The sequence below is a fragment of the Loxodonta africana genome, chromosome 16 (genome assembly GCF_030014295.1).
Source record: "Loxodonta africana isolate mLoxAfr1 chromosome 16, mLoxAfr1.hap2, whole genome shotgun sequence".
In the NCBI taxonomy this organism is placed as follows: Eukaryota; Metazoa; Chordata; class Mammalia; order Proboscidea; family Elephantidae; genus Loxodonta; species Loxodonta africana.
The window spans coordinates 70,662,837-70,676,377 of NC_087357.1; the positions used below are offsets into that span (position 1 = coordinate 70,662,837).

Consider the following 13,541-nt stretch of genomic DNA (forward strand, 5'->3'; position numbering starts at 1 on the left):
AAGGCCGGCACTAATCCAAAAAACACAAAATAATAAATGTTGGAGAGATTGTGGAAAGACTGGGACACTTACACACTGCTGGTGGGAATGTAAAATGATACAATCATTTTGGAAATCAACTTGGTGCTTCCTTAAAAAGCTAGAAGTAGAACTAACAAAAGATCCAGCAATCCCACTCCTTGGAATATATCCTAGAGAAATAAGAGCCTTCAAATGAACAGATAATATGCACACCCATGTTCACTGCAGCACTGTTTACAATAGCAAAAAGATGGAAACAACCAAGGTGCCCATCAACAGATGAAAAGACAAATTATGGTATATTCACACAATGGAATACTATGCAACGATAAAGAACAACGATGAATCCATGAAACATCTCATAACATGGATGAATCTGGAAGGCATTATGCTGAATGAAATTGGTCATTCACAAAAGGACAAATACTGTATGACAAGAACTCAAGAAAAGGTTTAAACACAGAAAACATTCTTTGATGGTTACGAGGGTGGGGAAGGAGGGAGAGGAGTATTAGCTAATTACAAGAATCATTTTAGGTGAAGGGAAGGACAACAGACAATACAGGGGAAGTCAGCACAACTGGACTAGTTCAAAAGGTAAAAAGTTTCTTAATACAACCATACACTTTGAGGGACAGAGTAGCAGGGGTGGAGGTCTGGGGACCACGGTTTTAAGGGACATCTACGTCAACTGGCATAACAAAGTGTATTAAGAAAACATTCTGCATCCCACTTTGGTGAGTGGCATCTGGGGTCTTAAAAGCTAGCAAGTGGCCATCTAAGATGCATAAATTGGTCTCAACCCACCTGGAGCAAAGGAGAATGAAGAACACCAAAGACACAAAGAAAATATGAGCCCAAAAGACAGACAGGGCCACATAAATCAGAGACTCCATCAGCCTGAGACTGGAAGAACTAGATGGTATCCAGCTACCACCAATGACTGCCCTGACAGGGAACACAACAGAGAATTCCTGATGAACAGGGGAAAACTGGGATGCAGTCCTCAAATGCTAGTAAAAATACCAGACTTAATGGTCTGACTGGGACTGGAGGGACCCCACAAGTCACGGCCCCTGGACTCACTGTTAGCCCAAAACTAAAACCATTCTCAAAGCCAACTCTTCAGACAAAGATTAGACTGGACTATAATACATAAAATGATACTGGTGAGGAGTGTGCTTCTTAGCTCAAGTGGACACATGAGACTATGTAGGCAGCTCCTATCTGGAGGCGAGATGAGAATGCAGAGGGGACAGGAGCTAAATGGACATGGGAAATACAGGGTGGAGAGAAGGAGTGTGCTGTCACATTGTAGGGAGAGCAACTAGGGCAACATAACAATGTGTGTATAAGTTTTCGTATGAGAAACTGACTTGAACTGTAAACTTTCACTTAAAGCATGATTAAAAAAAGGGGGAGGGAGGAACTACGCCTGGGCCCAACCTACTGAGCTTCTGATTTAACTGGTTTGAAGAGGGCTCTAGCAACCATATTTCTTAAAAGTTCCCCAAGTGATCCTAAAGTCAGGCCAGGATCGAGGAGCACTGCTTTAGAGGAAGGGTATGGTTAGGAGAAGGAGCATTTTGCTATGCAAAGGACAAGCTCTGCAACAGAAAGCCTTGGATTTTAGTCCAGACTCTGGGTGTGTCATTAATTTCTCTCTGTGTGTCTCTAGATTCTCAAAGGCAAGACAAGATCTAACAAGGCTGTTAGAAAGACAGAACAAGAAAAATGGCTGTGAAGCATTGCATGGTCATCAAGTACCATGTAAATGCTTATTTAATACCACTACTTGGACCTTCAATCTTTTAGGTCTGGTTTGATATCCTGATACGGAATTGAATACAGAAACTGATTAGCATGAGCCAAATGAAAACTTACACTTTCATGTTAACAAATCCAAAATGAAAAAAAAGAAGCAATTAGAAAGCCGACAGTGATTCCCTCTTAAAGGGCAATGGTCCTAGCCAGATGGACTGGTAACCTTAGGCACAAAGGCCCTGCATTAACTCTCATTTTAGTTAACTGCTGTGTTCATAAACTATTTACTCAAAATGAGAGGACAATCAATCTCAATCTTCTTGTTCAAACAGGCTAGAAATTCTGGGGCAGAAGTAATCGAACACCCTAGATTTTCATCATCTGATAAAGTTTGCCCTTTTACTTTAGAACTCTTTTGCAAGGTCTTCAGGTTCTAAGTTAATTCCTACGAAAGCTAAAATACTCTTTTCCTTCAAGAATGATGTCTCTAACACACCTAATTCATTGCTTTTAAGTATAAATTCATAATAAAATAATGAATTAGTCTACTATGATAGATAATGAATTGAAGGTCAAATCAATGTCTGGACCAAGCTGTAAAAATCAGTCTTTCTGGTCAAAAGACAGGAGTGTTTCCTAATACAAACACTATGCATCCAGCACAAGGACAAGAAAATTCATCTAACCATTTGCAATCAATTTTTTGAAATTATGATTTCCAACAGATATGAGCTGTGCGTTGGGTAGTACAGAAATGCTGTCTGGGAGCAAAGTATTGTCCTCTGTCACTCTCTGCTAATGATCCTCAACCCCTTTCCCCCCTTACCCCCAACCAACAGAACACCTGCTGTGGGAACAGGCAGGACTGTGCTCAGAGGAGCTGACATTTTGTCTCGGAGCCCAGCCTGGTTCAGAGGCACTTTCAAGCTTCTCAACATTCAACACCAGGAGCTAAAAGGCTGCCTGATAAGCATTTTTTTTTTTTTTTATTAACTTTTATTGAGCTTCAAGTGAACGTTTACAAATCAAGTCAGTCTGTCACATATAAGTTTATATACATCTTACTCCTTACTCCCACTTGCTCTCCCCCTATTGAGTCAGCCCTTCCAGTCTCTCCTTTCGTGACAATTTTGCCAGCTTCCAACTCTCTCTATCCTCCCATCCCCCCCTCCAGACAGGAGATGCCAACACAGTCTCAAGTGTCCACCTGATATAATTAGCTCACTCTTCTTCAGCATCTCCTACCCACTCTCCAGTCCCGTTCATGTCTGATGAGTTGTCTTCGGGAATGGTTCCTGTCCTGGGCCAACAGAAGGATTGGGGACCATGACCGCCGGGATTCCTCTAGTCACAGTCAGACCATTAAGTATGGTATTTTTATGAGAATTTGGGGTCTGCATCCCACTGATCTCCTGCTCCCTCAGGAGATCTCAATTGTGCTCCCTGTCAGGTCAGACATCGATTGTGGCCGGGCACCAACTAGTTCTTCTGGTCTCAGGATAAGGTAGGTCTCTGGTTCACGTGCCCCCTTCTGTCTCTTGGGCTCTTAGTTGTCGTGTGACCTTGGTGTTCTTCATTCTCCCTTGATCCAGGTGGGTTGAGACCAATTGATGCATCTTAGATGGCCGCTTGTTAGCATTTAAGACCCCAGACCCCACATTTCAAAGTGGGATGCAGAATGTTTTCATAATAGAATTATTTTGCCAATTGACTTAAAAGTCCCCTTAGAGCATGGTTCCCAACCCCCAGCCCTTGCTCCGCTGACCTTTGAAGCATTCAGTTTATCCCGGAAACTTCTTTGCTTTTGGTCCAGTCCAATTGGGCTGACCTTCCATGTATTGAGTGTTGTCCTTCCCTTCACCTAAAGCAGTTTTTATCTACTAACTAATCAGTAAAATACCCTCTCCCTCCCTCCCTCCTTCCCCTCTTCCTAACCACAAAAGTATGTGTTCTTCTCAGTTTATCCTATTTCTCAAGATCTTATACTAGTGGTCTTATACAATATTTGTCCTTTTGCCTCTGACTGATTTCGCTCAGCATAATGCCTTCCAGGTTCCTCCATGTTATGAAATGTTTCACAGATTCGTCACTGTTCTTTATTGATGTGTAGTATTCCATTGTGTGAATATACCACAGTTTATTTACCCATTCATCCGTTGATGGACACCTTGGTTGCTTCCAGCTTTTTTGCTACTGTAAACAGTGCTGCAATAAACATGGGTGTGCATATATCTGTTTCTGTGAAGGCTCTTGTTTCTCTAGGGTATATTCCAAGGAGTGGGATTTCTGGGTTGTATGGTAGTTCTATTTCTAACTGTTTAAGATAACGCCAGATAGATTTCCAAAGTGGTTGTACCATTTTACATTCCCACCAGCAGTGTATAAGAGTTCCAATTTCTCCGCAGCCTCTCCAACATTTATTATTTTGTGTTTTTTGGATTAATGCCAGCCTTGTTGGAGTGAGATGGAATCTCATCGTAGTTTTAATTTGCATTTCTCTAATGACTAATGATCGAGAACATTTTCTCATGTGTCTGTTAGCTGCCTGAATATCTTCTTTAGTGAAATGTGTGTTCATTTCCTTTGCCCACTTCTTGATTGGGTTGTCTTTTTGTGGTTAAGTTTTGACAGAATCATGTAGATTTTAGAGATCAGGCGCTGGTCGGAGATGTCATAGCTGAAAATTCTTTCCCAGTCTGTAGGTGGTCTTTTTACTCTTTTGGTGAAGTCTTTAGATGAGCATAGGTGTTTGATTTTTAGGAGCTCCCAGTTATCTGGTTTCTTTTCATCATTTTTGGTAATGTTTTGTATTCTGTTTATGCCTTGTATTAGGGCTCCTAGGGTTGTCCCTATTTTTCTTCCATGATCTTTATCGTTTTAGTCTTTATGTTTAGGTCTTTGATCCACTTGGAGTTAGTTTTTGTGCTTGATGTGAGGTATGGGTCCTGTTTCATTTTTTTGCAAATGGATATCCAATTATGCCAGCACCATTTGTTAAAAAGACTATCTTTTCCCCAATTAACTGACACTGGGCCTTTGTCAAATATCAGGTGCTCGTATGTGGTTGGATTTATATCTGGGTTCTCAATTCTGTTCCATTGGTCTATGTGCCTGTTGTTGTACCAATACCAGGCTGTTTTGACTACTGTGGCTGTATAATAGGTTCTGAAATCAGGTAGAGTGAGGCCTCCCACTTTCTTCTTCTTTTTCAGTAATGCTTTGCTTATCCGAGGCTTCTTTCCCTTCCATATGAAGTTGGTGATTTGTTTCTCTATCTCCTTAAAAAATCACATTGGAATTTGGATCGGAAGTGCATTTTATGTATAGATGGCTTTTGGTAGAATAGACATTTTTACTATGTTAAGTCTTCCTATCCATGAGCAGGGTATGTTTTTCCACTTAAGTAGGTCCTTTTGAATTTCTTGTAGTAGAGCTTTGTAGTTTTCTTTGTATAGGTCTTTTATATCCTTGGTAAGATTTATTCCTAAGTATTTTATCTTCTTGGGGGCTACTGTGAATGGTATTGATTTGGTCATTTCCTCTTCGGTGTTCTTTTTGTTGATGTAGAGGAATCCAAGTGATTTTTGTATGTTTATCTTAAAACCTGAGACTCTGCCAAACTCTTCTATTAGTTTCAGTAGTTTTCTGGAGGATTCCTGAGGGTTTTCTGTGTATAAGATCATGTCATCTGCAAATAGAGATAATTTTACTTCCTCCTTGCCAATCTGGATGCCCTTTATTTCTTTGTCTAGCCTAACTACCCTCGCTAGGACTTCTAGCACGATGTTGAATAAGAGCGGTGATAAAGGGCATCCTTGTCTGGTTCCCGTTCTCAAGGGAAATGCTTTCAGGTTCTCTCCGTTTAGAATGATGTTGGCTGTTGGCTTTGCATAGATGCCCTTTATTATGTTGAGGAATTTTCCTTCAATTCCTACTTTGGTGAGAGTTTTTATCATAAAAGGGTGTTGGACTTTGTCAAATGCCTTTTCTGCATCAATTGATAAGATCATGTGGTTTTTGTCTTTTGTTTTATTTATGTGATGGATTACATTAATGGTTTTTCTGATATTAAACCAGCCTTGCATACCTGGTATAAAACCCACTTGATCGTGGTGAATTATTTTTTTGGTATGTTGTTGAATTCTATTGGCTAGAATTTTGTTGAGGATTTTTGCATCTATGTTCATGAGGGATATAGGTGTGTAATTTTCTTTTTTTGTGATGTCTTTACCTGGTTTTGGTATCAGGGATATGGTGGCTTCATAGAATGAGTTAGGTAGTATTCCGTCATTTTCTATGCTTTGAAATACCTTCAGTAGTAGTGGTGTTAACTCTTCTCTGAAAGTTTGGTAGAACTCTGCAGTGAAGCCGTCCGGGCCAGGGCTTTTTTTGGGGGGGAGTTTTTTGATTACCATTTCAATCTCTTTTTTTGTTATGGGTCTATTTAGTTGTTCTACTTCTGAATGTGTTAGTTTAGGTAGGTAGTGTTTTTCCAGGAATTCATCCATTTCTTCCAGGTTTGCAACTTTGTTAGAGTACAATTTTTCATAATAATCTGATATGATTCTTTTAATTTCAGTTGGGTCTGTTGTGATGTGGCCCTTCTTGTTTCTTATTCGGGTTATTTGTTTCCTTTCCTGTATTTCTTTAGTCAGTCTAGCCAATGGTTTATCAATTTTGTTAATTTTTTCAAAGAACCAGCTTTTGGCTTTGTTAATTCTTTCAACTGTTTTTCTGTTCTCTAATTCATTTAGTTCAGCTCTAATCTTTATTATTTGTTTTCTTCTGGTGCCTGATGGGTTCTTTTGTTGCTCACTTTCTATTTGTTCAAGTTGTAGGGACAGTTCTCTGCTTTTGGCTCTTTCTTCTTTTTGTATGTGTGCATTTATCGATATAAATTGGCCTCTGAGCACGGCTTTTGCTGTGTCCCAGAGGTTTTGACAGGAAGCATTTTCGTTCTCGTGCATTCTATGAATTTCCTTATTCCCTCCTTGATGTCTTCTATAACCCAGTCTTTTTTCAGGAGGGTATTGTTCATTTTCCAAGTATTTGATTTCTTTTCCCTAGTTTTTCTGTTATTGATTTCTAGTTTCATTGCCTTGTGGTCTGACAAGATGCTTTGTAATATTTCGATGGTTTGGATTCTGCAAAGGTTTGTTTTATGACCGAATATGCGGTCTATTCTAGAGAATGTTCCATGTGCGCTAGAAAAAAAAAGTATACTTTGCAGCAGTTGGGTGGAGAGTTCTGTATAAGTCAATGAGGTCAAGTTGGTTGATTGTTGTAAGTAGGTCTTCCGTGTCTCTGTTGAGCTTCTTACTGGATGTCCTGTCCTTCTCCCAAAGTGGTGTGTTGAAGTCTCCTACTATAATTGTGGAGGTGTCTATCTCACTTTTCAGTTCTGTTAAAATTTGATTTATGTATCTTGCAGCCCTGTCATTGGGTGCATAAATATTTAATATGGTTATGTCTTCCTGATCAATTGTCCCTTTTATCATTATGTAGTGTCCTTCTTTATCCTTTGTGATGGATTTAACTTTAAAGTCTATTTTGTCAGAAATTAATATTGCTGCTCCTCTTCTTTTTTGCTTGTTGTTTGCTTGATATATTTTTTTCCATCCTTTGAGTTTTAGTTTGTTTGTGTCTCTAAGTCTAAGGTGTGTCTCTTGTACGCAGCATATAGACGGATCGTATTTCTTTATCCAGTCCGAGACTCTCTCTTTATTGGTGCATTTAGTCCATTTACATTCAGTGTAATTATAGATAAATAAGTGTTTAGTGTTGTCATTTTGATGCCCTTTTATGTGTGTTGTTGACAATTTCAGTTTTCCACATACTTTTTTGTAAGCACTTCTTTTTACCAACTTGGGGCAATGCTATTCATACAAGATTTCTTACACAAAGACTAAGCTGAGACAAGCACTATTAACCCTATTTCATTTTTCAGTTACTGAGCCTTTAAAGCAAGAAAGGCCCTTACAGTGAGCATCCAGGCCAAGCCTCTCAATTCATGAGGCCAAATGGTCAAGTGACTTTTCTCATGCCCATGGAAATCTCTGAGGCAAGACTTGAACTCAAAACTTCTAGCTCCATTTCTACTACATCACATTGCCTCAACAATCTCTCATCACATATTTTTAGTGGCAGACCAGTTTCTGGTCATGGTCAGATGGTAATCATTGCCCAGTGGAAATGTCTGTGTGTGTGTATAATCTTTATGAAGATTATAAAGTTAGCTGGCCTCTGCTTCAGTTTGTCTATCCCACCCTGGCAAGCCCCTGATGCTGACTTAGTTCTACCATCTGCCCTTCCCTTTTCCTGCACCAGGTGCAGTTTGGTATTGAAGGGTATCAGAGAGCAGTGTTGACTTGTGCCAATCAAATCCATGGTCTCCAATCTCAATGCTGCTCAAAAAATTCTTGATTATCTTTCTTTTTAAATTCTCTAATGATTTTAATATTGGTCTTTCTGCTTCTATGCTTATTCTTTTCCAAACTATTTTCCTTATAGCAGCTGGGGTTGTCTCTTTAAACAGATACAACCATGTCATTGCAATGTTCACAAGCCTTTGCATTCCCACTGTGCCATAAATAAAAACTAAATTCCTTTCAAGTCTCCAAGGTCCTCCATGCTCCAGCCCTGCTCTTCCTCTCCAACCCCAGGCCATTCTCCTCTTTGCTCAGTATGCTCCAGCCATACTAGTCTCTTTTCAGCTCCTCACACATGCCAGGTTTGTCTTTCCCGGCTCAGAATTTCTGCATATGCTGTTTCCCTCTGCCTGGAACCTCCTCTCTTTTCTTCCTCCTTTTTTGCCTTTCTCCTCTATCTCTGCTTCTTTATTTCTCACTCTAATATGCCTTCCAACCAGACCACCCTAGTGAAACAGCTCTCCCAAAGGTCACCAATTATTACCATTTCACCCAAACCAATAGATGTTGATAGTCTTTATCTTACTGGACCTTCTCTGTAGCATGTGACATGTAGACTCCTCAGTTCCTGAACCCTCTGCATCCTTGGCTTTGATTTCACTGCTGCTCTAGGTATTTCTCTAGCTATTTCTTCTAGATGTCCTTCCTGAGCTGCTTAAGTGTCGGTGTTCCACTGGATTCTATCCTCGGCCCACAGTTCTGTATAATATCCTCCTTGGACAATCTCATGGCCTCATTTCTAATAGTACACTGATGATTGCCAAACTACCTGTCTCTAAGGTAGATTTGAATATTCATCTCCCTTTTGGTAATCTCTAATTGGATAGTGCACAGGCATCTTCAACTCAAGATTTCCAACGCAACTCTATCTTCCCCCTTAAACCAACTTCTCAATCTCAGTTCATGGTGCTGCCCTTAGCCCAAACAATAAACTGGGGAGTCATTCTAGACTCTCCTCTCTTCCTCATCCATTCTCATTTTTTCCTCCCTTTGGATCTGGTATCAGAGATGAATTAATCATAATCCACCTGGTGGATCTGAACTGCTGACATTTTGGTTAGCAGCCGTAGCTCTTTACCACGACACCACCAGGTTTTCCCTGGTTCATGACATACTCTCATCATTACGTCAGGACCTTTGCAATAGCCATGTTTCCTTTTGTTTCTAAAGGCAAAGCTGCCTACCTTTCCTTCTTTGAAGTGCTTCTTGAGTTGCTTCTGCATGGCAGTCAGCTTCTTGGACTGCACCCCACTGTAGGCCAGCAGCATGCCACCAAACTGCCTCTCAGTAATTCTCCCATCCACGGGGTCATTGCGTTCAAACTGGAAGGGAAAACAAAAGAGTGTTGTTGGGGTCATATGGAAAATATGTTGCTACAGAATGTAGAATGATCAGGAAATAGTTGATGTCTGGGGTTGTATGATTGAACTACCATCCTCAGTAAGATCTAAAAAAATTATTTGTACTAGAAATAGAAGATCCAGGTTCTTATCCCAGCTTTGCCACTATTTATGACTTCAAGCAGCCCTGGTGGTTCAGTGGTTAAAGTGTTCAGCTGCTAACCAAAGGGTCGGGATTTTGAACCCACCAGTCACTCAGACGGAGAAAGATGTGGCAGTCTGCTTCTATAAAGATTTATAGCCTTGGAAACCCTATAAGACAGTTCTACTCTGTCCTAGAGGGTCACTATAAGTTGGTACCGACTTGACGGCAGTGGGCTTTTTTTTTTTTTTTGTATTTATGATTTCAGGAAAGTCACCCCACTATGCTGGGCCTCAATTTCTTCAGGGAGAAAAGACAGCTGCTATAACATCTCATCTACCTACAGATCATGAGTATCCCTATAGGGGTTAAAAACAGCTGTAAAATTCCATATGCATTCATGACTTGATTAGTCATAAATGCTCTCTGAATCATCTATACCCTGCTTCTCAGAGAAGACTCAAAAACTAATTATTATAAATTTGATCAATGATACACATGTAAAGTCCTATCAGTTCCTCAATCTGTACTTACTAATATGGCTATACACTCACCTATACCTGTAAGGATTTCAAAGAAGAGTAATGCACTTTCAAGTTTTCCCCAGAGCAGTAACCAAAAGCTAGGACATTGACAGAGCTTGAAAAAAATGCATACAATGCAGCATGCCTTGATTAGACTTGCTCACCACAAAAAAAAAAAAGAAATCATAAAATATACTTAAATATGCAAATGAAAGGTTAAGTACAAAGGGCCTCTCACTAACCTAAGTGATTACGAGAAAACTTAGATCTTCATTTAAAAATGAAGAGAGACAAGAAAGTTACCTCAGTCTCAACTGTAGCGTTAATGACACTTATAAATGTACAATAAAACGGCTAAAGACGTACCCAGAAACCAATTAGTAAGCAAAACAAAGTGAAGATGGTAAAGTTCTCAGTAATTTTATTGGAAAATAATAGCTACCAAGAAACTTTCAGACCCTTCTGTGGCATGGTATAATCCTGTTCTCATAAAAGGATTATAAAACATCATATACATGTGGCGTCTGGGGTCTTAAATGCTAACAAGCGGCCATCTAAGATGCATCAATTGGTCTCAACCCACCTGGATCAAAGGAGGATGAAGAACACCAAGGTCACATGATAACTAAGAGCCCAAGAGACAGAAAGGGCCACATGAACCAGAGACCTACATCATCCTGAGACCAGAAGAACTAGATGGTGCCCGGCCAATTCCGATGACTGCCCTGACAGGGAGCACAACAGAGAACCCCTAAGGGAGCAGGAGATCAGTGGGATGCAGACCCCAAATTCTCATCAAAAGACCAGACTTAATGGTCTGACTGAGACTAGAGGAATCCCGGCGGTCATGGTCCCCAAACCTTCTGTTGGCCCAGGACAGGAACCATTCTGGAAGACACCTCATCAGACATGGAAGGGACTGGACAGTGGGTAGAAGAGAGATGCTGATGAAGAGTGAGCTAATTATATCAGGTGGACACTTGAGACTGTGTTGGCATCTCCTGTCTGGAGTGGGGATGGGAGGATAGAGAGAGTTGGAAGCTGACAAAATTGTCACAAAAGGAGAGACTGGAAGGGCTGACTCATTAGGGGGAGAGCAAGTGGGAGTACGGAGTAAGGTGTATATAAACTTATATGTGACAGTCTGACTTGATTTGTAAACATTCACTTGAAGCTCAATAAAAGTTAATAAAATTAAAAAAAAAATCATATACATAAGATGTTGCTAAGAAAGGTCATGTCAAAACGTATTTCCCTCCTTTGAATCCATTAGTTCTTAATCATATGCTACCTTCTGAAATGCTTAAACATTGACCAATTCTTTTTGGTAGAATGACTCTCTGTATTCCACCTTCTTTTCATGCTTCCTGCATCATTCACTATTTTGCCCATAGAATCCTTCAATATTGCAACTTGAGGCTTGATTTTTTCTTCAGTTCTTTCAGCTTGAGAAATGCCAAGCGTGTTCTTCCCTTTTGGTCTTCTAATTCCAGGTCTCTGCACATGTCATTAGAATATTTTACTTTGTCTTCTTGAGCTTGCCCTTTGAAATCTTCTGTTCAGCTCTTTTACTTCATCATTTCTTCCTTTTGCTTTGGCTACTACACATTCAAGAGCAAGTTTCAGAGTCTCTTCTGACATCCATTTTGGTCTTTTCTTTCTTTCCTGTCTTTTTAAATGCCTTCTGTTTTTTCATGCAAGATGTCCTTGATGTCATCCTAAAACTTGCCTGGTTTTTGGTCATTAGTGTTCAGTGTGCCACATCTATTCTTGCGAAGGTCTGTAAATTCAGGTGGAATATGCTCAAGGTGGTACTTTGGCTCTTGTGGACTTGTTTTTAATTTTCTTCAGCTTCAACTTGAACTTGCAATATGAGCAACTGATGGTCTGTTCCGCAGTTGGCCCTGGCCTCATCCTGACTGATAATATTGAGCTTCTCCATTGTCTCTTTCCATAGATGTAGTCAATTTGATTCCTATGTTTTAATAGTAGCAACAATTCACTGAGCACGTACTATGGGCTGGGTACTTTACACAGATATTTTTTAATTTAATCACTACTCTATGGAGCAGATATTATTAGTTCCAGTTTATAGATAAAAAACCGAGGTCACACACAGCTGTATGTGGCAGATCTGGGATTCAAACCTAGCTCTGTGGGTCTAAAGACTACTATTTTGTCCTCCTGAGCAGTAGTGCATATGCATACTGTAGGTCAATACTGTGTTGTTTTGGAAAACTTAAGATGGCCATAGAGTTTAGTCATATTTAAGTGAGAACCGAAACTATTTCCAAAGAAATCAACATCATCAATATTAAGCAAAGGCCTCTTTTTCAACTCAACCACTCAATATTTCATATTTGTCACACCATCACTTCTACAGAGCTGATTAATTTTGACAATAACAAAAGTTTTCAAGATTCAATTTGTTTGATTTATGGTTTAATTTGCCATCCTGAGACAAAACGGAGGACTTACCAAATTTTGCAAATAGGCATACTTTCTACAGTGTTTCGATGGCATTTTCGGTGAAATGTGGTACCGGGCAAAAACTGGAGATGCACAGTTTGTCTACGGACTCCTTCAAGGCAAGTGAAACACACCCGTGGTTCCTGCTCTCTAGGCTAAGGTTTCACACTACAGACTGCTTCACTCTACTCTTATCTGGGAGAGCACACAGCTGTGGGGAAATCCTATTTGTTTGAATTAGATAAGTGTTAAGTTTTATCCCACAAGACAGATTCATGGTTGAAATATTTCTTGCTCATTAATTCTGGCAGCGGCTGCATCTTGCTCAAGGCTTATAAAAGGCCTTTATTTCTCTGTTCTCCTTAGGGGCATAATGCCTCACTTCTGTTACGCTTCGTAGACAGTAAGGATCATTTCCAATGTAGATCCCCAAGTAGCAATCCCAATGCTCAAATTAACATTTCTACTAAAGTTTTCTGAAAACTCTGACTTGTTTCTGGTTATGGTTATTTATTTATTATTTTAAAAAGTGGTTGGAACCCTAAAGGGCTAAAAAAACAAAATAAAATTCAGGTCGTCTGTGTAGTATGGTCCGTTTGAAAGTTTACTACTTCCTCTATAATTTGATTTTGGACAGTAACTCTTTTTTTAAGTTTTTAGGTTCTTCTGAGGCATGACTGCCTTATTTCTGAGGTCTTAAACTTGGCTGAAGGTGCGAGGGAGAGAGGTTTCTCTTTGCAAATAAATTGCTGAAGGGCACTGATTTCAAAGAATCTGCTACTCATTCAACATTTATTAACTGAAGGCCTGCAGTACTAAGGCTAGGGCGTTCTCAAGAACTTTCCTTGGGGCT

The 13,541-nt window shown here is 39.9% G+C and overlaps 1 protein-coding gene across 4 annotated transcripts in view; it reads right to left on the bottom strand.

Moving 5' to 3' along the window:
- The window catches only part of MICU1 (mitochondrial calcium uptake 1), a 269,106-nt gene that overhangs the window by 63,879 nt on the left and 191,686 nt on the right, over positions 1-13,541 (bottom strand). For all 4 annotated transcript variants that reach the window (XM_023547062.2, XM_064269703.1, XM_003408889.4 and 1 more), the window contains one exon: positions 9,398-9,535. In XM_023547062.2, coding sequence (XP_023402830.1) covers positions 9,398-9,535 — 138 coding nt within the window. The remainder of the gene's footprint in view (positions 1-9,397; positions 9,536-13,541) is intronic.